The sequence below is a fragment of the Toxotes jaculatrix genome, chromosome 3 (assembly GCF_017976425.1).
Source record: "Toxotes jaculatrix isolate fToxJac2 chromosome 3, fToxJac2.pri, whole genome shotgun sequence".
Lineage (NCBI taxonomy): Eukaryota > Metazoa > Chordata > Actinopteri > Toxotidae > Toxotes > Toxotes jaculatrix.
The window spans coordinates 4,844,981-4,866,960 of record NC_054396.1 but is presented as its reverse complement, the minus strand read 5'-3'; the positions used below and the strand labels follow the sequence as shown (position 1 = coordinate 4,866,960).

The 21,980-nt window shown below is 42.4% G+C and overlaps 3 protein-coding genes across 6 annotated transcripts in view; 2 read left to right on the top strand and 1 right to left on the bottom strand.

The window, feature by feature from the left end:
• phactr3b (phosphatase and actin regulator 3b) overlaps positions 1–1,337 on the top strand; it is a 46,124-nt gene extending 44,787 nt beyond the window's left edge. For all 3 annotated transcript variants that reach the window (XM_041033883.1, XM_041033882.1, XM_041033884.1), the window contains 2 exons: positions 210–286; positions 753–1,337. In XM_041033883.1, coding sequence (XP_040889817.1) covers positions 210–286; positions 753–768 — 93 coding nt within the window. In that variant the 3' untranslated portion in view covers positions 769–1,337. The remainder of the gene's footprint in view (positions 1–209; positions 287–752) is intronic.
• Positions 1,338–3,553: 2,216 nt separating this feature from the next.
• On the bottom strand, positions 3,554–7,641 carry ppp1r3db (protein phosphatase 1, regulatory subunit 3Db). The gene is made up of 2 exons (XM_041033885.1): positions 7,322–7,641; positions 3,554–7,198 (listed from the first exon to the last, which is right to left on the bottom strand). Exon 2 carries the CDS (start codon positions 7,177–7,179, stop codon positions 6,271–6,273), a length of 909 nt encoding a protein of 302 aa, XP_040889819.1. The 5' UTR covers positions 7,180–7,198; positions 7,322–7,641; the 3' UTR covers positions 3,554–6,270.
• A 3,603-nt stretch (positions 7,642–11,244) lies between these two features.
• On the top strand, positions 11,245–21,905 carry LOC121179443 (solute carrier family 41 member 3-like). Of its 2 annotated transcripts, none has more exons than XM_041034310.1 (10): positions 11,245–11,636; positions 14,049–14,156; positions 14,396–14,467; positions 14,615–14,759; positions 14,853–14,999; positions 15,372–15,516; positions 15,608–15,687; positions 18,111–18,245; positions 19,504–19,652; positions 19,832–21,905. In XM_041034310.1, the coding sequence occupies exons 1-10, from the start codon at positions 11,442–11,444 to the stop codon at positions 19,907–19,909; spliced, it is 1,254 nt and encodes a 417-aa protein (XP_040890244.1). In that variant the 5' UTR covers positions 11,245–11,441; the 3' UTR covers positions 19,910–21,905. The 2 variants fall into 2 exon arrangements, with proteins under 2 accessions (XP_040890244.1, XP_040890243.1); XM_041034309.1 differs by having other exon boundaries at positions 19,806–21,905.
• The last annotated feature ends 75 nt before the right edge of the window (positions 21,906–21,980 follow it).

Here is a 21,980-nt window from a genome sequence, read left to right as displayed (position 1 = left end):
AACTCTGTCTCTCATGATGAATGATTTGTAATACAACCTCCTGGCTGCCACACACTTTTACATAAAACCCAGTTAAGCTTAACTAATTGGCACCTAAACAACAGATGTTTCTGCATTTTCAAAACATCCTCGTTTGAGGTTAACCACCTGAGCATCGATGTATGAGGGGCCACACCTGAGCTCACGCTCCATGTTGCTCTCGTTCACAGGCGGCGATACGCAAGGAGCTGAACGAGTTCAAAAGTAATGAGATGGAAGTTCATTCTTCGAGCAAGCATCTGACAAGGTAACTGCGAGCCTGTGTTATCCTCTCTGCTCTTTTTGTCAGCTTTATTGTTAGCGAATGATATCTAAGGGGGTCGGCGTGACATTCTGCAAAGGTTCTCAAAGGTGCACTATCCAGCAGTCTCACATCAATGAGTGCACACCCTGCAGAGCAGAGCTTAAATTTAGCTGCAGACAGACCCCTTGAGAGAAGAAAGTTGCACCCTTTTGCACCACCGCTCCACTATAATGAATGTCCGCACATATTTAGCTTACGTTTTGCTTATGACAAGACTGTGTAACTAAAAAAAAAAAACCCTGAATTAGCCGGGGTTGTGCTTACGCAAGACCCCATTTTTGAGGAGAAGCTATTGGTTGCTTTTAAGAGCACCATCCATTGGGCTAAAAATAGCACTCTTGATTGATGAAGCTCTGCTAGCTGAATATTTTAACCCATGCTGACTTTACCCCCCTTGTCCCCCTTACAGGTTCCACCGGCCTTAGCAAGGTTTCTTCTGTGAAGAGTTGCTGATACCTGGTTCTGTCAGTGAAGACCTTGCACGGAGTCTTCCAGCGCCCTGGCCCACAGGCAGTGGGTGTCCTGATATTGGGGTCCAGCGAACCTTGGAGGCTATGTCTCTAGAATTTGGAGCTGTCGGTGGACGGGGGACGCATGCAGCAAGCTCCACTTCTGCTCAGAGGAACATCTCCTTAACCCTCCCTTCACCTAATCAAAGGAGCAGGAAGAATCGAGGTCATGTAATCGCCATAGACAAGCAGAGACTTCTTTTTGTAAACAGACTCTTTTTTTGACAGATGTCCTTTTTGATGCCACAGGGGGGAAATGTGCATGTGACCGAGTCGACCAGTCCCACTCCAGTATCAGTAGTCACATCCCCGAGCTGTGTCTGAGTCTCACTGATTCAGTTGATGATGAGTTTCATATCGACAGTGTAAATGTTCTTAAACAGAAACCTTGTCTGTGTACAAGACAAAAATCCCTTTGTAAGCACTATTTATTGTCTGCACAATACAGGTTTTCAATTTGTAACAAACTTTGTTTTGTCTTGTGTATAGCGTGTGTTTTGTGTCTTTTCCAGTCACATTTAAATTTCATGGCATAGTGGAAATGTGCGACATTTAAAAAGGTGATTTGAATTAAGGTGATAATTACTGACGGAGCATCATAAATGGGTTGTAATCCCATCAGATTTATCTCAAAATGAAGAATCGTTCTTGTGCTTTAGTAAGCAGATAATAAAACGGCAGTGAAGATCACCTTGTTGCAATCAGGTCAAGCAGTAGTTTAGTTTCCAAAGTGCAGGCAGTGACCTGTTTCTTCTCATCATGCCATGTGTTATTCCCTGACAAATGAGGACAGGCCTCATTTGTCAGGGTGTTAAGCAGGTTAGTTAGGTTAAAGACCCGCGTGTAAACAAGTCCTCCTGTCTGCATTTGTCCAATTTGGAGCGAGTTGTTGATCTAATAACCATTGGTGCTGCTGCCTCACACTGGCAGAGGAACAAGAACGAGAGAAACGAGCCATTGTGTCTGGCTTATTGAGATGTGGCATCACACTTCTCCCTGAGCTTGTTATTCCCAGACAAAGACATTATAATAATGGAGGCACACGTGAGGTTGTTGTAAAGCCTCTTTCAGATGGTGAAAGCCTCTTACCTGATATCAAATTTAAAAAAAAAAAAAAAAAAAAATTAAACTAACCCTGGTATGGTAGCATCTCTGTCAGGCACGTTCAAACTGGCAGTGCAGTTTATAGTTTTCTCTCTGACATCAACATGCATGTTATATGAGTCACAGCCTCCATCCTGGCCCTGGTGGAGGAACAGATGGCAGCTCCAGTTTAAACTATACTGTACTCCAGGACCGCTCGCTGTTTGGAGTAATGAAACGAGCAGCTACTGGCCGAGAGCTGCGGCGGCTGATAGTGGCCAGTCCGGTCCAGAACTGTCCTGGGAACCTGTGGAGGTGCGTGGGAGGAACAGGGGATGCTCTCGCAGGCGTGAGGGGGATATCCTGATTTCCGGGTGTCCCTCAGATCGGTGAAGGCCAAAGATGAACTCGCACGCTCAACATATGTTCTGCAGTTTATAGCCAAGTGTAACCAAGATGACTTTGTGGGTCAAAAATAGGCTTTGGATTATAAATCACGTCATAATTTGGACCATTTCCTTTTTTCCAAATAGTGTATTCTTGAAAACATTAATTGAGCTTCATTGTGTAAGAATAGTACACAACGTCACTGCTGCTCAACAACAATGAGCACCCAGAAGCTGTTATTTTGAATCACACATTAGCTTTTATATTAACAAATGTTTGCTTCTACGAATATTATATTACAAGGAAAGCAGGCACACGCTTGAGACTAATAATGAACGAATATTACAAGTGACGGTTCCATTATTCCAAACAAAGGCCATAATTGTGTTTTAGTGATGTAACTCAATCACTGAGGCTCATAATGATGCATCAGTTTTTACATTTCAGTCCCAGCCACTCTAAACGTCACTACTGAGCATCATCGTGGCTCCTAATATGGTGCCTTCTTATATAACTACCGGCAACAAACACAAGATGACAGCCCCAAATAAAGGCACAGCGCTGCGAGGCTGCATGGGATGTGTGCCCTCACAACACACTGGCACGACAGCTAAGACTGTTAGCGAAGAACACCCATACAAATGAGCACCATGTTAGAGCCATGGAACCGAGGCAGCCCCGAAGGATCGAGAGGGGATGTTTGTTTTTGTGTCTGGTGCAACTGTAAGAGGTTGAGATGCTAAAAGCCTCACAGCACCAAGACTGCTTTTGCTACATTGTTGTGGCCGTGCTACAGTTTGCAGTTCACTGTCATGCACATGCCTTTATCCACCATGCCTCATAATAACTGCTACAGTGGAATTAGTCATCGTCTGTGAATCCAGTAATTACAAGAAACCTACAGACGGCAAGTACAAGAGACAACAACTTTTGGCGGGGTTGCCCTCAGAGAGCTCTGAGCATAACATGCATTTCTTTGGGGAGAACAGCTGTAGAAAGTTGTGTCTTATTTTTACAAAACTGATACATAGAGTTTGTGAAGGCAGATGAAATTATGCTCTCAGGAATCAGTAGGGGCAGTGGTGGAATGTAACTGAGCACATTTACTCAAGTACGGTACTGTAAAATACAATTTTGGCTTAATTATGTACAAGTACCTAAAGCTGGCCACATAAAAAACAAGATTAAGAAATAATATCTAATAATAGATTTTAGACTACTAGACAAGTAGATTTTACAGATAAAACCTCTGAACCTTTGCTCAAGCAACAATTTGACATACTGGACTTTTACTTGTAATGGAGTATTTTTTTGTATTTGTGCTTTTTCCAAAGATCGGAATATTTTTTTCCACCACCAGTGATGGAACGATGTAGGAAACCATGGTCATCTGATAACATGTGATGCATTGTAGCAGATTAAACTGCACAACAGTGTATAAAGTAATTAAAAATGTTCTAGTTTAGCTTATTACATGATGTTGCATCAGTTATAATAATCGAGCAATATAATTAATAATATAACTGAAAGGGGCCATTCTGCTGCATTACACATCCCTTTAACTTTCAAATACATTTATTCATAATAGCTTGTTATACTTACGATTTTTGAACTGTTACATGGCTTCTTTTACTTAATTATAGAATCTGAATACTTCATCCACTACTGGAAATACAAATCAAATACTGTGTTTTAAATGGAACATGTAGGCTTTAAGATTTGAACAATGGTGCCATCTCGTGTCCCGGAAATCATCAACACTCCTGCAGTGAGAGGCCACTGGCCAAATGGCATGGCTGCTGTCTCAAGCAGAAACAGAACGAGTGACATCATTAATCATTCACATAGAAGAATTCAGATCCTTTACTTAAATAAAAGTGTCAGTACAGTGTGAAAATACTCCATTATAGGTAAAGGTAGCAAAAATACAAGTACTCATTATGCAGAACAGTGCATTAACATGTAAGCAGCATTTTAACATTAGCTGGTTGGCAAGGTGGAGCTGATTTTCACTGGTATTATGATGATAATAATGTGTTTCTTTCTTAAAATAAGTGAAAAAATATGATCCGATCATTTCATGCTTTTTCAAACAGAAATGATTCATGAACTTTTTAGACGTGTGAGTCTTTAAAGAAGACAGAATAAGGGAAATCTCCTTTAGAGTTGAGAGAAAAGTCACCTCATTCTAGAAACTTCATAAAACTAGTTGACCTCTGGACTGCTTGATATGCTCAGTAAGCTTTTCAGTGTTCAGATCACAGTGTTCAGATTAAAGCATGCCATACAGCTGCAGTGACTAATGCAGATGGAAGAATGCCCTCCCACGAGCCAAACGTCACAGTCTGCCAGAAAGTCCTCTGGAATCTGGGCTCTCATATCAGTGGAAACTTTTTGGTGAAAGGTCAGTTACCATTGGGGATCTACAGGAACCGGTCACAGTGCAACAGACATGCTAACACTGCTCCCTGTAATCCTCCTAAAACAAAACAAGCTCCAGAAGAATGAGGTCAAGCCCTTTTGGTCATAGCAGAAAGTAAACAAGCTGCTTAGGTTTCAAACAGATCATTAACTCCTCTCCATTTGTGTGAAATCAGCAAAGATTATGGATTTGTTACCTTGTGCAAATTCTGTCTTAAGGTTCAACAGCAGTGTTTTGTCTCACTCAGACTCAGAGTGGGTCACCAGACTCACTAAAGTGCAAAGTGGGCAAATTCTTTTGTAGGTCTGCACAGAGGTGGCAGGGATTTAATCTAAATAAAAGCCCGGCAGGAACACAGCAGCCCTCCATGACTTCAAACAGGCTGGAATCATTTAAAAGGGTACGCCACAAATTTTGCTCATGAAGTTCAGTTCAGTTAATACGAGACGATATCATCACAGAGTTTCACTGATAAGAGTGACTAAAAGCCAGGATATCTCAGCCTCTGCTACTTTGGTTTTGACCATTTCAGGATGTCAGTCCTGAACTTTGTGGAAGTGCAATACTAAATTGATGGCATACCCCTTTAAGATTGAACTCCAGTACAAATGTGTGGTGAAGCAAATCAGATATAACACTATAACACTAGACTCATGTATTAGAAGTTGTGTTGTAATGAAGAATAACATGCAGTTTTCCTATTCCCAGCATCATCTCGTCAGAGGTGGAGGAAGTGTTCAGATCCTTTACTGAAAGAATCATTTAACAGCTGCCATCTCTGCTCAGACTGTTTCATCTGTGACCACTCCCAGGATCACTGATGGCTATGGTTAGGTGTTTCCTTAGTTGCACCTGTGACCACACCCAACAGTGATGTCGTGGGACACTGGGGTACACTTCTACATCACTGCACCAAGATGAGAAGTTAAAACACCAGGGGTCAGCACAAACAAGATTTTCAGGGGGTGTTATGTTACCCTTTAAATTATACTTCATTACAAATAAATATCCTGCTTTCAAAACAGTCACAGTATTGTCACCAACATACACTACAAGTATTTAAAGTAAACACCATTACTCACTAGTCATCACTGATGCATTAGTGTGTAAACCTGATTTTAATGTTATAGCTCGTTGAGCTGGAGATTTAAGTTTAACGTTTTACTTAATATGTTGATGTGTCATTTACAATAACACTTAATATTTTACAAATTGATTATATATTTTACATTTAAAATTTGAATCTGAAAAGTAACTACAGCTCCCAGATTCATTTAGTGAAGCAAAGGGTACGAGATCTGCCTCTGAAATGTTGTGGAATAGAAGTATAAAGTGGCATAAAATGGATATACTCATGTAAATTACCCAGAATTCTACTAACTTGGACTACTTGAGTAAATAGCAAATTACATTCCACCACTGCACATAATAAAGTGAGGGAAACACTGGGAATAAATATGTGCAGTATTTTGAGTGTTTGTCACCCATATCTTTGTGCAGGTGTTACTGCTCCCCCATGTGGACACTCAGGTGAAATGCAGCATGCTGTCCTCACACTCTCTTGGCACAGTCACCTTGTAGCTGTGGCATGACAGTTTGTAGTTGTGCCCATTGTTGTTGTCCCAATAATCAGATCCCTTTACACGGTAGCAGATGGCAAATTCCAAGATAGTTCCTGGCTGCAAAATGAAGGGTGGGACCGGCAGACGAAATCTGAAGATATCGGTTTCTGGAGCATCACACTCTCCAAGCTTCTCACTTGATACCCAGGATGCTGTTGTATCTGTGTGTGTTCTCCAGTTGGTGAAAGAGTAGTGCACTGTGACCTCTTTCTCATAAGCTAAATTAAGTACTTGTATAGTGCCTGTTATCCCCTGCTCTGAACACAGGACCTGCTCCAGACACACACTCTGAGTACAGAGACGCTTCAGGAAGTCCGGCTGAGCTCCCATATTTTCAAGGAAACAAGGTTTGAAGTAAGGCAGGGACAGCTCCAATGACTTCCCGAAAGCCAGTTCAGAGCTCATCAGTAGTCTGAACATAACATGTTGGGGTATCAGGGGGTGCTCTTGAACTTTGAAGACCTTCACTTCCTCTAACTCCAGGCCCAGTGAGTCCACAAACCGTACCTGCAGGCTCCTAAGTTCTTTCTTCCTCTCTGCAGACGAAGGAAGAGACTGAGCTCGTCTCCTCATGATCGTCTTAATGGGAGGATCACTGGGCAAACTGGGCTTTAAATTGGCTTCCTTCACTGGGGGAGCTCTTGGACTCGGAGGGCGAATCCGAACAGGAGCTTTGGGAGGTTGAGGTTTGGGATCATAAATTTCCCGAAGACGAATGGTGGTGATTTTAGTGGTCGGTACGCTCCTGTAGCCACTGATGAACTGAAGCTCTCCAGAACCTCTCTGCTGCCATTTATCACAAGCCTCAGCCATGTTCGCCACATAAAATCACCTTGAGAAACAAACCAACCAAAATGTAGCCTAAACATTTAGTTTTTCACACTGCACATACAAATATCCATGTTCCACTCACCAATCTCTAGACAAATCAGCAATTATTTCAGAGGAACCAAACCTTTACAGCAGACTCCTTTTGTTCTGTTGTTGGGCTAGTCTCTTGCATTGACCCCGGTCACTGTCTAGAAGTTGCTACGAACTGCAACCAGACGACAGATAAGGAGAGACTGCTCCTGTGCCAGCAAATGCCGGTAAAACGCCACAGGAAGTCAGGCACAACACAGTGAGGGAAAAATAATGAAGCCACTGCAAGCCACTGACAACATGATCTGATAAGAAGACTTACAAAAAAAAAATACCACAATCTCCCTACGAATCGGTGACTGGATCTGGAGAACAAACTGTGATCTATGGCTCCCACTCTTTGAGCTCAGCCCTTGACATATAACATGAGACCTCAACTGGGGACGGGAGGTGTAGGGTGAATATTTATAGCAGGTGGTGGTGGGCTGTGTCTCTGTTCTTTGAAGATGCCTTTCTTCCTTCTTTATTACTTACTGGCTAAAAATTCAAACTGTTTACAGGACCCACTGTCACGCTACTCACTATTTTGATTTACAGAAAATATTAAAAAAAAACAACCAAAAAACAAAACTACAAAACCAAACAAAACCAATCAAACAAAACCTGTACTGGGTGGTACTGCACTGCAGGAGTAGTTTTAGGCTACTGGAATCACCCAAAATTATACAAAGCAATCCTGCACTGTCATCAGTAATCATCTGTGTCACAGAGATAAGAAACGTGAGGGCATGAGGACAGGTTGACAGGTTGTAGGACAAAGAGCATTGGGCTCCTCTGGTTAGCAGCAGTTTGGTTTTGTATGATCACAGAACACTGGCCGCTCCAAAGACCAGACATGAATCTCAGCAGCAGAAGTTGTCCTGACAAGATGGAGGAGAAGCTCCACATCTCCTCCAGAGAGTCAACCAGGTTGATCTGCCTCCAGGTGCTGCCTTCATACCTGCTGGCCGGGCTGGGCATGGTGATGGCCGGCATGCTGCTGGACCAGGTGCAGGTCAGTCACACACTGGCTGGTGTTCAACCAGACAGCTCTGTAACACTAGAACAGATCATTGGTTGTTCAAAGTCCAGTAGGACAGATCCAACGTGATCTGCACCAAAACATGGACACCTCTGAGTGAATCATTTTATTACATTAATGTCTCTCCATGTGTCTCTGAGGTGGAGGGGCTGGAGCTGTGGGGGTATGGGCTTGGTGGTCACAGTGACCTAGCAGGTTCTGTAGAGTGGCCTTGCCCCATGGGAACAAATAAACAGGTCTTGGCAGTAAGATACAGCTACATGTGGATTTAAGTGTAGTATGCAACTATGTATGAACTGGGAAATGAGGCCATGTGGCAAATATAAAAATAAGGAGACACACTGGCAGAATGTATAGTTATGAATTTAGGCACAGCATGAATATAAGAATATTCAGCTAAAAAGCTACAGTATGTAGTATGAGATTTGCTGGATATCATTTTTATTTCTTTATAGATATTCTTATTTCAAAATACCCTTTTACGTTTTTAGTTCATAATGATATTATGTGTCACGATTTCACTTTTCACCCAAATTGGGTGTGTTAGAGCAGCAACAATGCTGCAAAGTTACACTGAATCAACCAACAAGAGGCAGCTGCTGTAAATCAGCAGAGCAAATCAACAAAGCGGAGCTAAAGAGGATTAACTGACATTAATCCTCTTTAGCTTTTAAGCATGGACATGTTAAGAGAGCTGGATATGTCGTCGCTACTCAGCCTTTCAGTCAGCTTAGAATGATATTAGACTTTTGAGAAAGGGAACTTTGAAATAAAAGTTGGATTGAGTTTAAATAATGAGTTAAATTATTTTACAATTTATTGCTTCATTAATATATTTGACAGTTTATTCACATGACTAATTGGCTTTATAATTGCTTATTTATTTGTTCAGCATTGAATTTTTTTGGCTCCTTTAAATCTGATGAAACATTAGGTACAAATTTGAACAGAAGGCAAGGGACTTGAATCAAAATCAGACAACAGAGCAGCAGTGAATCATCACTGACATTGAAACGTGTTGACAGAAGCTGTAGCCACTACCATATTTGAACAGAGGCCAATACAAGCATTATGTGAAAACTAACCACAGGTTCAGGAATCAGAAAAAGCTGCTGTGGCTGCCTCGCTTGTGTGTACTGTTTGATGCACTGCAAGCTGTCGGACTGTGGTCAGACAGTGTGGCCAGAGTTCAGATTCTGCCCTCTAACTTTGAGACATGCCATCTTCTTTCACTTTGTCTTTCTTTCTGTTTTTTGTTTTTTTTTTTCCTGTCAGTTTCCCAACACATGACAGAAGGTGACCTTCGTGAAGAGGAAGGTAAACTCTTGTTATGTCAGTGAGACATTTGGCCTCTTGATTTATGCTGGCAAGCACCGTAAACTTTCAGCTGCAGCTCCCTCTTTAGCTGCTGTTGCCTCATAACCCAAATTACAGCCAGCAGTCAGACAGAAGGGGGAGCTGCAGAGAGCAGAGCACCAATTCAAAGCCACGTCTCAAGGACACTTTTCAGCTGAGTCACTGTGCGTGTGTGTCACTGTGCGTGCGTGTGTGTGCGTGTGAGAAAGGACATGGTTGAAGTATCATGTATAAGCTTATGTTGCTCCCATGTATTTGCATTTTGTATGAACAAAGGAGCAAAGAGAGGCCAAAGAGCAGCAGGTTAGGTGTGATGTAGGGGCTCTAGGCTATATACTGTGCCAGGCTAACATTTATGCAGCGTAAAATAGCAAATGACAAAAGAAAAACAGAAAGACAAAAACAGGTAAGTGAGTGATATAATTAACTCTGACATGCTGAAGAAGTCCAGGGAATGACAGTTAGTGGCTGGTCTGTCTTTCCCTCAGTCAAGCAGGATAAACTGTGTCCTTTACAGCAGCAGCAGCACCACGTGTTGGTGACAGGTACAGCACCTGCTGCTGCTCAGTGTGCGTCACCCACTCATAGTGAGGACATCGAGGAACAGGGAAAGGAGGAGCTATCAAAGAGGGGGAGAGGACAACTGCAGTATCCTCTGAACTGATCTAAAAAGAAACCAGGAGGAAGGAGGAAGACCGAAGAGAGAAGAGTCCTGATACAATCTGGTCACCTTGCTCATACTCAGACGTTTGCAGCATCATCCCTTCTCACACACACACAACACACACAGAGTCCGTCTTGTCCCTCCCTCCGCCGTCACGATTCATCTATCCGTCTGGAATCAGAGGGAAGCCCCGGCAGCGATACCACAGTCTCCGTGCCTCTTCAGTCAAGCCTCCGGCATCCCACTGTCCATCAGTGTCCCTTCACACAACTCGCAGCCTGGACGGACATCCCGGTGTTCCCATATCAAAATGAGAAGGGGGCTCCAGAGTGGTCAAGCTCACACAGGGCATCAGCAGAGCAGTGAGGAGAAAGACAGGGAAGTATGGAGGGAGAAGGAGGAGAAGGAGCGGCAGCACAGGAGGGCTGAGAAGAAGCTGCTGGCCTTTTGGATGTCCCTGTCCCACAGGACCTTGACCTTCTTCTGGCCACGCGAGAGACCGAGCTTCCAGCGCTCAGCCTCAGCGGCCCGTCTGCTGAAGAGTGAGGCATGAGAGGAGGAAGTGTGCGTGTGTGTGTGTGGCTGTAGTGAGTGCATGTATCTGTGTGTGTGGAAGTCTGTCAGTAGCAGAGTGTCAGAAGAGGCCTACCAGACCCCCTGTCAAGTGGACCCGCATGTGTGTGTGTCTGATCCATTCAAGTGGATGAAAGCAGCTTCCTCCACCTAGTCCACCATTTGCAAAAGTACTTTGTGTTGCTGCCCTGTCGGTGCAGGAGTGACAGGTGAAGGGCAAAACAAGCTTGTCGAGTCCTTTTTTGTTGCAGTTTTTTTGCAGAACGACTTTAAGGACAACTGTTTTCAGCAAAGAGGCATCACCTGTGACTTTCGAAAGAGCCTGGAGAGAGAGAAGTTGGGAACACACTCACCAAAAAAGGAAATATTCTTCTCAGCCTGGTCATTGTCGAAATGGATCATTACATCCTTCTCAAATCAACCTGACTGATTCTACACAAAGCTCAGGAGCAGGTTTTGTGACACAGTAGAGTCGTCCCTCCCCACCAGCACATCACAAGCAGGGCTTTCCAGGCAGGGATGGGTTAAAGGGGATCAGCCATGGTGGTGACCCATCTGGCTCTGGAGCTACGTTTCCAGGGGAAGAAGCTGAGGGGCTTCACATGCAAACTGACCCGCTCAGCCCACGGCTTCCTGCCAGAGAGCTCGTGGATCATCGCAGCCCAGGTCCTGCTGCCGTACCTGGTGTCCGGCCTGGGCATGGTGGCAGCTGGGATTCTCATGGACGTAGTGCAAGTATGGAAAAAGAGCACCAGAGTGTTTGTGTGTGTGAGATTTCATTGAGAGAGTCTTGTTGTTCAAGTATCAACACTGGATACTAGACAGGTGAGATGCTGGAAGGCAGAGGGAGTCAGACAAAGGAATGAAAACAAAGTTTATGTAATGGTTCATGTAATTAATCTGTCATCTATGGATGATCTAGTTGCAAACAAAAAAACTCTGGAGAAATGAAATCATTTCTGTCCTGAATACAAAAGCTTAAAAAAAATCACAAAATGATTTTTGCTAAAAGAGAGTTTCTATCAAATGATGGGTCCTTGGCAAAATAGACACTGACTGCATTTAAAAGACATGCAGGCAATTCCTCTGGCAGCCTTTGGCTCAGTTCAGTTTGTTTTTTAACTGATACTGAACATTTACACACAAAGGACAGAACAAACAGGAGGACAGGAGGAGGCAGACAGCAGTATCACAAACTGAGACAGAGCAGAGCTGCCTATTAGCTCCTCTCCTTGTTGAACCTCTTGTAAATATCTCACTCGCAGCATGACATGAGTGGCAGTATGAATTATGCAGCAGGTCGGCAAGCTGCTAGCTGAAGCGTAAAGAGCCAACAGATCAGGTTTCACTCGAGGAACTACAAGTGCTTATCGAATCCATTGACACTCACAGGTCAAACAGTTCAGAATAACTAAATTCTCTGCTGCATGTCAGAGGTTATGAGAGGTATGAATATCTGTTTGGAGCATGTTTAAATATAATAATAGGCTCTTACTGTTGTACAGAGGATTCAAACTCAACTTATTTTACTCCTTACTTGTTTTATGTTGCAGCCTTATGCTAAAATTGTTTAAATAAAATTTTCCCTTATCAATCTACACCCACTATCCCATAACTACAAAGTGAAAACAGAATTTTAGAAATATTTGCAAATTTATTAAAAAGGAGAGATTGAAACCCCATGTACAGGTTTACTCAGTACTTAGCTGAAGCACCTTTGGCAGCAGTTACAGCCTTGAGTCTTTGAGGGGATTTGGGGATTTTTTTATCAGTCTTCTCTGCAGATCCTGTCACGCTCTGTCAGGTTGGATGGGTACCGGCTGTGGACAGACATTTTCAGTTGGGTTCAAGTCAGGGCTCTGGCTGGGCCACTCAAGGACATTCATAGAGTTGTCCATAAGCCACTCCTGTGTTGTCTTAGCTGCATGTTTAGGGTCATTATTCTATTGGAAGGTGAACCTTCATTCACCGAATCTGAGGTCCTGGGAACTCTGGACCAGGTTTTCAGTAAAGAACCGTCTATACTTTGCTCTGTTCAGCTTTCCCCTGACCCTGACCAGTCTCTCTGTCCCCACTGCTTCACTGTTGGGATGGTACTGGGCAGGTGATGAGCAGCGCCTGGTTTCCCTCCAGACATGATACTTAGAATTGACGCTGAACTGTTCAATCTTGGTTTCATCAGACCACAGAATCTTGTTTCTCAAAGTCTGAGAGTCCTTCAGATGTTTTTTTTTGCAAACTCCAACCAGCTTTCATGTGTCTTTCACTGAGGAGACAAAGCCTAGATTGGTGGGGTGCTGCAGTGATGGTTGTCCATCTGGAAGATTTTCCCGTCTCCACACAGGATCTCTGAAGCTCAGCCAGAGTGACCATCAGGTTTTGGTCACCTATCTTCCCAAGGCCCTTGTCCACTTGTCTCTAACCTTTCTTCACTGCTCCCCAGACCTGCCTTCCTCCGATCACCTACCAGGAGCCTGACTGGCTTCAGGACTTTCTCAACACCCTTGATTCCCTTCCATCTAGCCTCCAGCCTGCTGCCCACAGTCTGCTAACCCTCTGACAGTTTGAGGTTACATTAGATGCCATCAGCAACTGTAACTGCCATTCGCTCAGATATGATTGACAGAGTGTTGGAAACATAAACAAACCACACACACAACTGTCATTACATTTTGATTCAAATGTTGATAAATTCACATTTCTGTAGGGAAATGCCACTATAATACCACTATTTCACAGTTTGAAGTGGAGTCCCGTCCACTTCAAACTGCTGAGCAACGCACAGTCGAAGCTGGACAGATGGAAATATGTCACGCGAAAGGACCAAAACTGTTTTAAAAATCTAGAAAATCAAGTGTTCATATGCAACCACATCAATCAGAGAAAGAAGATGACTGAGAAAACAGGTTTTCAAGACCTTTAAGATGGCTTCGTTTACTGAAGGCCGGTTTGTTTCAACAATGAATGTTTGCAGTGTTAAAATGTTTTAAAAGAAAAGAAAGTAAACTGTAGCACTGGTCTGAATGTCCAGTTAAAACAGTATTTCTTGCTGTGTGTTTCACTGAGATGTGTTTGAACAGTGGGCTGTGTTTGACAGGGCCGTTGGGAACAGAATGTGCACTAAAAGATCACTGTGGTGTTTTTCAGCACTGGGAGGTGTTCAAGGAGATCTCAGAGGTATTTATCTTGGTGCCAGCACTGGTGGGGCTGAAGGGGAATCTGGAGATGACGTTGGCATCCAGACTGTCAACAGCAGTGAGTGGAAACACACATGCACTCAGAAAGAGATGGAAACAAAACTTATTTCTTCTTTAAAAAAAAAAAAAAAATCTATGCATGCTGTAGAAAAGAGCATTTATCGGGGCAATTAGACTAAGCTTCTAAAACATCTAAGTATGTTGACAACTAGTGAACATTTAATTTCCACTGTAACAACTGTAAAAAATGAACCCTTCCTGATGCCATGTGAAATGTCAAAATGTCTGTGTCCACAGGCCAACACAGGGCAGATGGATGAGGCTCAGCAGCAGTGGAGGATGGTGTTCTGTAATCTGGCTCTCATTCAGGTGACACTCATTCGTCCTATTAATAACACACTGCATCACTTTACTCTTCTGGCTTCGAGACAATTCAGTTTTAACGAGCTTTGCTGTCATGATCGTCCTCCCATTCAGAACACTTCACTGATGCTATGTGTTGTTCTCCATCCCCAGGTCCAGGCCACAGTTGTGGGTTTCCTGTCAGCGGTTGCAGCAGTGGGTCTTGGGGGTCTGACCAGGGGGGGAGTGGATGTTGTCCAGGCTTCTATCCTGTGTGCCAGCAGCGTCACCACTGCTTTCATTGCTGCTCTGTCTCTTGGTCAGACAAAGGCACAAACACAGAATACAACTTGGAGGGCAGTAGAGTTTAAGTGTTGTTCCATGTCAAGTCTTCAATGTTGTGTTTTGTCAGGTCTGGTGATGGTGGCAGTGATCATCGGCTCCAGGAAAGTGGGCATCAACCCAGATAACGTGGCAACGCCCATCGCCGCCAGCCTCGGAGATCTCATCACTCTGTCGTTGCTCGCTGGGGTCAGCAGCCTCTTCTTCTGTTACAGAGGTCAGGGGTCACACATCACATCGGGAAAGCACCTTAAATCGATAAGTGACTTTCAGTAGGCTATTTGTCTTCCCCTTTGACATGTAGGGACAGTGAGGTTTGTTGGTCAGTGAGGTTGATGATACAAAAGGGTCTTTGAAAGAGTTTAAGAGGATAATCAAAATGCACACAATTCAATATCAGTCTTTCATCCAGAAGAGGGCAGCAAAGTCCACATTCGATTCAGGCTAAAGTCATCAGACAGCAGCAGTAAATTTCTGAGACATCTTTACAGTCTTCCTGCTGTCTTCAATCATGTTTGTCATTGTGAGAATCTTATATTTCTCATCCACTGTTTGTTCTGAAAAAAAAAAATGCTATGTCGTCCTGCAGACATGTGGTACCTGCCTCCTGTGGTGTGTGGCTTCCTGCTGCTCCTCATCCCAGCGTGGGTCATTATTGCCTGTCGCTCTCCTCCAGTCAGAGAGGTCCTAAAGTCAGGCTGGCAACCAGTCATTTTGGCCATGTCCATCAGCAGGTGAGCCGACAAGTGCGGGAATCAAGCTGCTACATCATGTTACACAGGTGTCCCACTGAGACCGATCCACTAAACGTTGTCCCCCTCACAGTGTTGGTGGTCTGATTCTGGACAGGACAGTGAGTAATCCAAACTTTGAAGGCATGGCAGTGTTCACTCCAGTCATCAATGGTGAGTAGAAAATGAACTCCATGCAGCAGTAAGGTACTCCGTTCTTTATGAGATTAAAATCTTTATGGTTATTATTTTCATGACACCACATTATAGAGTGTTATCATGTGTTTTATTAAATGTTTTGTGCCAGCCCATCTAGTAAATGTTAAGATATGCAGATATTTCACAACACAAGTGAACACATCAACATGCTGGTGGCACTAGAGGATAACCTATCTCAGTACTGACAGCCATGATTACATTACAAATTAAAGTTAATTTAAAGTGTTTTCAACTGACCTGGCTGATTAGACATCTACTCAGGTGTAAGGTCGGAGGATAACCAAACTCTGTGGGTGCATCTCATTTCCTTTAATTGGATCCATTTTTCGTCCACCTGCTTCTTTTCCTTGCATCTTAATCCCTCCTACTGAAAATGCAAAGAGAGATGCTAAAGGAAAAAGAGGAGAGAGGAAAAGAGGAAATATGTTTAGAGAAATTAGACGTGCTTTCCTCTGAACCACCATCTCAAGTGACATCTGCGTCTGATGCCATCAGCACAGAGGAGTAGTTAAACATCACGTTGTTCAGCTGAACAGGAAGGTCTCATGTGTCCTCGTTCATGGCTCCTCAGAGAGCCCTCCTCGCTCTTCGATCCTCGCTCCTCAGTGCAGAAATAAAAGCTTTGAAACGTCCTTCCGGATGGAGGACTGGAACAATTTCCCGGTCAAGTGAGGATCAAGGACCAATTTAATATGGGAAATGAGAGGCTAATAAGAATGGTAACTAGGTAACAACAAACTCAGCAGAAGGGCGAGGGAGATGTCAATAAAGCATAACACTGATTAGACAACACAAGTGAAAACACTTGTGTGGGTGAACCATGGGTGAGCAGGACCTTTAAGATTTTACATACTAATCATGATAGTTTTGTAAAATATGATGCATTATTATTGATTAAAGTCAAGTTACTTTAAGTATATATTTTTATTACAGTCATATACTTTTATTTATGTAGGAATTTCACTTGTAACCAAGTATTTTTACATTATGGTGTTAGTACTTTTACTTAAGCAAAGCACCTAAATACTACTTCTGCATTTTTGCAGGACTTCATGTGGCTCAGTACTTAGCTTAACACTTTATCAGGCATAATCCTTCATTTTAGAGGGCTCAAGAGATGAAGTTAGGATAAGAACATTGATTACTTTTGACTAAAATAGATGTTATTCTGGGAATTATATCTTTAATTGAATCTGAAACCAGTAGCAGCCTTTCTTCCACATGCTCTAAGCAAAGAAATGAACACTGACATGTTTTCCTGAAGGAGTAACCAGAGCTGGGATTTGGGGTTATGGTGTTTCAACAGTCCTAATCTTTGAAGAATGATAATTAAGCTTCATAGTTACTTTCATTATTATCAATAAAAAAGCCTCATTCCAACTGATGTCATGTGGAAATTGCTGAAGCATGCGGACGCCCAGCAGTTAATCCCATTATTTATAAATCCTGGTGTCTCCACACCCTGACAGTGAAGTAGTGACAGTGCTAGAGGCTGAGCTCGACTTTTAAATGGCTTCAGATATGAAGCGTTAATCAGTCATGAGGTATTAAGCTGCTGCTGGAGTTGAGCAGCCTCCTCCCTGTCAAAGGAACCTCAGAGAGGCACAGAGGGCCAGATCTTCACTGACTGAAGTTTGTTGCCCACAAAGCGGCATACTAAGTAGAGAGCAATAACAATGGTCTTTACATAAACCACAAGCCTGATCTGAATGCCAACTATGCATTCACTGGCTCCCGTTTCCGCAGAATCTCTGCCAGCCTCAGTGCGACCAAAGGCTCCTGCATGTATTGCCATCCCAGTACAGGAAGTGCATTTGCATTCCAATTCAGCTCTCTCCCCTCCTGCCCTGTTGACCAAAAACACTCCTCCTGTTTTGTCTAAATGATCCATGTGCTATAAAGCTCTGCAAGCCATGAGGTTTTGTTCTGCTCCTGAAGAAATCAGCCTGAGGGGAGAGGGGCACGCTGCGATGAATGTGACACAACATCCAGACTGCCTTTTCCAGACATTCAGAGAAATGAGTCCCCGTGGGACCATGTGAGTCAGGAATAACTGCTGAATAGATTTCAAGCAAAATTACAGTTTGGATGGTGAATCATTTTTCCATGTTTGTTTACTCTTACATTCTACAGCGACTGCTCAGCCTCTTGTATGTCAGAGGAAAAGAGAACAACGGCAGCTGATGATGGTGATGCAGTTCATCCAGTGCGATCGTACTTTGAGAATTATATCAGTATTAAAACTGATGAGAAGCAGAAAACTGCACCACACAGCTGTTTTCAGCTGAATCTTTACAAGCAGTTCTTTATTTTATCGTCTTATTCCCAGTCCGATTAAATGGTAATATTTACATCAGTGCTTCTCTATGTCCATGCAGGTGTAGGGGGAAATCTGGTGGCCATCCAAGCCAGCAGGATGTCCACCTACCTCCACTACTGGAGTGTTCCTGGAACTCTTCCACTGAAAATGAATGTAAACTGTCCTGGACTCTGTGCCACCTTCTGCTCCTCAGGTCAGAAAAAATTACATGATTTGATTTGGTTCTGTGCAAAACTGCAGCTCTGTGTCAAAAGTTTAAACTAGTTTAATTCGACTTATTCCAGTGTTTGGATCTTCTCTATTCATGACTCTTAAGTTCCACAGCCTATAAAACAACCTTCACAGAAAGATTTTGAAATAAGTTAGGTATTTATTTATGTTGAGGAGATGGTAGTTTGAAAGATATTCAAGCTAATGATAAAGCTAGTAAGTTAAATTTAGCTTGATTTTCATTTTTTAAAACCCTTTATGTAAATAGTGATGTTGTGATGTCATTGATATGAAAATTACCTAAGTAATCTAGCAGCATTTAACAACTTTATTACTTATGGTTGCAATATAGTTGCTGTAGAAAAAACTATACTGCACTTTTGAGTCTGTTTTAGCTCACTGTTTTGGTTTGGTTGCATTTACTGTTAACAGTGTTTTCATTGCTAATGGCATAATGCAAGAGCATGCAGGTCATATAGACAAAATTTAGATGAAGCTGCCAAAGCTCCATCTAAATTTGGTCACTAGCAATAGCAGGTCAAGGACTAAAAAAATGGCAAAGTCACTTCCAACATGTTTCTTCTTTGGAGAAAAGACCTTAAAGGAATAGTCTGACATTTTGGGAAATGCGCTTATTCACTTTATTGTCAAGAGTTAAATGAAAGGATTGATATGAGTTTCCAGCAACACTGTTGCCCATAAAGTTGGAATAACTTTGTTTTCAGACACATTCCTCTTTTTATTCCTATTTATACACCTCAGTAATCACATTGGAAGAGCCTGATCAATTAAAATTTGAGAAGATATACACGTTGTCTATCAAGGATAAATCACACTGTTACATTCATTTCATGAGAAGAGGTAAGACATAATTTATTCCAACTTTATGGGCAACATACAGACCTGGAGTGACTCTCTTTTAAGGAAGCAAATAGTGTATTTCCCAAGCTGTAAAACTATTCCTTTAGAACAAACCTCGTTTGTACCAGAAATAAAGGAAGAATGTAGTGAATTTTATGATGCTACTGGTTGAAGACAGATGCATCAATCATCTCTGCCATAGTTTCCATTGTTCATGGGATCCTCACCTAGAGAGTCCCATAAACAACAGGATCCTCACCTAGAGGATCGGTTATTTTGAGAGTAAAAGCATAAGAAAAGCTCAGAAATATGTTTTTAGAAGTTAACACTGAACACAGTAGTACACACATCTGGTAAATACTCGTTCTGTGTTTACCCAGATGTGAACTCTAAATCAGCCAGAGTCCTGGTCATCCTAGTAGTCCCGGGTCACCTCCTCTTCCTGTACACCATCCACCTCCTGCAGGGAGGCCATATTCCCATGACACCAACCTTCATCATCTGCTACCTGTCTGCAGCTCTGCTTCAGGTCAAATAACCAGATAAAAGTTTTGTCACTCACACTGCCAGAAAACAAACTTAATTACATAATTAAAAACTGACCTTTGATAAACTAATTGATTTCCTCCACTCCAAGATGTTCTTATTTGAAACTTTGGATCCAACTACTGTCATTATCCAGGTGGTGATTTTGCTTTATGTGACCAGGCTGATGGTGCGCTGGCTGTGGCAAAGGGGTCTGGATCCAGACAATTTCTCCATCCCCTACCTCACAGCTCTGGGTGACCTGCTGGGGACTGGATTCTTGGCTCTGAGCTTCAGACTGATTCTCATGGTCAGTTCAACTGGGACTGGAGATTGACACAGACATGAGTTCCTGTACACCCTGAATGTACTGTTACTTTATATGCAAGTAGCTGAAACACACCACAAAGCCTACTGGGCTTTCTCCAAGAAGGAAGGTGACGAAAAAGAATATAGGAGGCAAGTATAGCATTTTACTTGGGGCCTAAGATTGCACTGTGGGACATTTTGAGCCCAGAAAAATGTTTTTTTCTGAGCCCATAAATTCTATTTCAGAGAATGATGTAATTTGAGCAAACAGAAATCTATTATCTGCTCAATAAATGTATATGCGTGTTCGCCATTATCCAAGTGCACAGTCATAACTTCTCACCCATTTGCTATTTAATTCCCCCCAATTTGCACATAACTCTGAAGTTCATGAATCTCTCTGCCTCATAACTACAGGAAGGAAATAACTGTAAGAAACAGGGTTTTACATCCTACAATACTACTAGAAGCTGACAGATAGTTACCAGGTAAGCAGTAGTTAACTAAGTTAGCTGGATAATTGCTATCTGACAACTACAAGTATCTGTCAGCTACAGTAGCTTCTTAGATAGCTAGGTAGACTAACTTATTTAAAACTATGTCACCCAAACCGTATAAGCCACTCTTGTGTGGGTGTGGTGATGCTGCCATTTCTCCAGTGCTTCCCTACTCCCCTAGCAACCGATAATCCTACTAGCACTCAGAGACAGAACAGCCAATCAGAAACAACCTACTCCAGTTTTTTTCCATTTACTTAAATTGTGGCTGTAACACTGTGTCAGACCGAACAAGGCAAATCTGAGCAGAGGTGCTGAGAGATCAAAACAGACACAGTGACAGTGTCTAAGGGTTTGTGAGCACACAGAGCAGGGAATTAGAGAACATGTGAGTAAAAGTCAGTGACAGGTTAATACTGTGCCCTTGTATAGATGATAATTACACATAATACATTTCCAGAGCACAGGTCAGACTTTTGTTTGCACAAATTAAATTATTCTTTGGTGGTAATAATCAATCCGCAAAGCATAACTTGATTGCAAAAAATTATTTTGCATGCTCAAAATATCCGTTCACACTCAGGATTGAGGCACAGATATTACACTGTAAACGACGGGCTGCAAAAAAGACAAGTGGAAACAACCTGGCTCAACACAGACAGATAAGCTGAGGATGGTGTAGGCTTATTTCGGTTTCCATATTTACCAGCTCACTTTGGTCAGCAGTCGTATCCTGTTTCACCACCAAGCTTGGCTCTGTAGAAACAACATGCATCTAAAATGGAAACAAGTGGGAATCGCTGTAGAACCACTGTATTGTTAACTGTTGACACATTTGTCCACCTATTGTCAGCTAAATTTAAATGTTAGATGGCAAACAACTGTATTGAGACAATAATAATATATAACTGAGTGTAAACGTATATCAGCATAAATCAGATGCTGCACTGTCTGGAGGAATGTTAGATTTTATCGTCTTTATTTAAAGTAGATTTGTGCCTTTAAACCGTGACAAGCCTTCAGTTCTCTGATGTGCTCCTGAACTCTGAGTTTGATGTCGCAAAATTTCTACTGGATGTTTGATTTTTTTGTGCAGCACAGTGCCACTGAATATACCCTGTTGTGTTTAACTGTCCCTGTGTCACTATGTGTTCTAGATATTGACAATACAGATATTTCCTTGTGCTATTTTTGTGTACAAATGATTCAGTGAGCATCTCTCTCTATGGGATGTTTTCAGTGGTTTGATATGCACTTTTAGAAAAGATGTTTGTCTTTAGTGATCTGAAAATAGCATCCAAAGATGGTAATAATCTTATTTTCACAGTCAGATCAAGCTTGACTGGACTTTATAGTGCCACCACATTTGTGAAAAAACTTCTAGATCAACACATAAAAGATGTCATCTAGGAAAATTTGTCATGTAAATAAAATACTGGTAAGTCAGGGCCGCGGTTTTCTGAAGGATATCTGTACAGGAGTGTGTTGGGAAGGAGGCTGGTTGCCTTCAAAACATTTATAACATT

What these genes read in the sequence shown, in the direction of transcription:
- ppp1r3db (XM_041033885.1), bottom strand. Translation starts at nt 7,179, where the DNA reads ATGGCTGAGGCTTGTGATAAATGGCAGCAGAGAGGTTCTGGAGAGCTT.
- LOC121179443 (XM_041034309.1), top strand. Translation starts at nt 11,442, where the DNA reads ATGGTGGTGACCCATCTGGCTCTGGAGCTACGTTTCCAGGGGAAGAAG. An exon ending in CATCCAGACTGTCAACAGCA is followed by an intron (nt 14,157 to 14,395) that starts GTGAGTGGAAAC and finishes CTGTGTCCACAG; the next exon opens with GCCAACACAGGGCAGATGGA. An exon ending in TTGGCCATGTCCATCAGCAG is followed by an intron (nt 15,517 to 15,607) that starts GTGAGCCGACAA and finishes TCCCCCTCACAG; the next exon opens with TGTTGGTGGTCTGATTCTGG.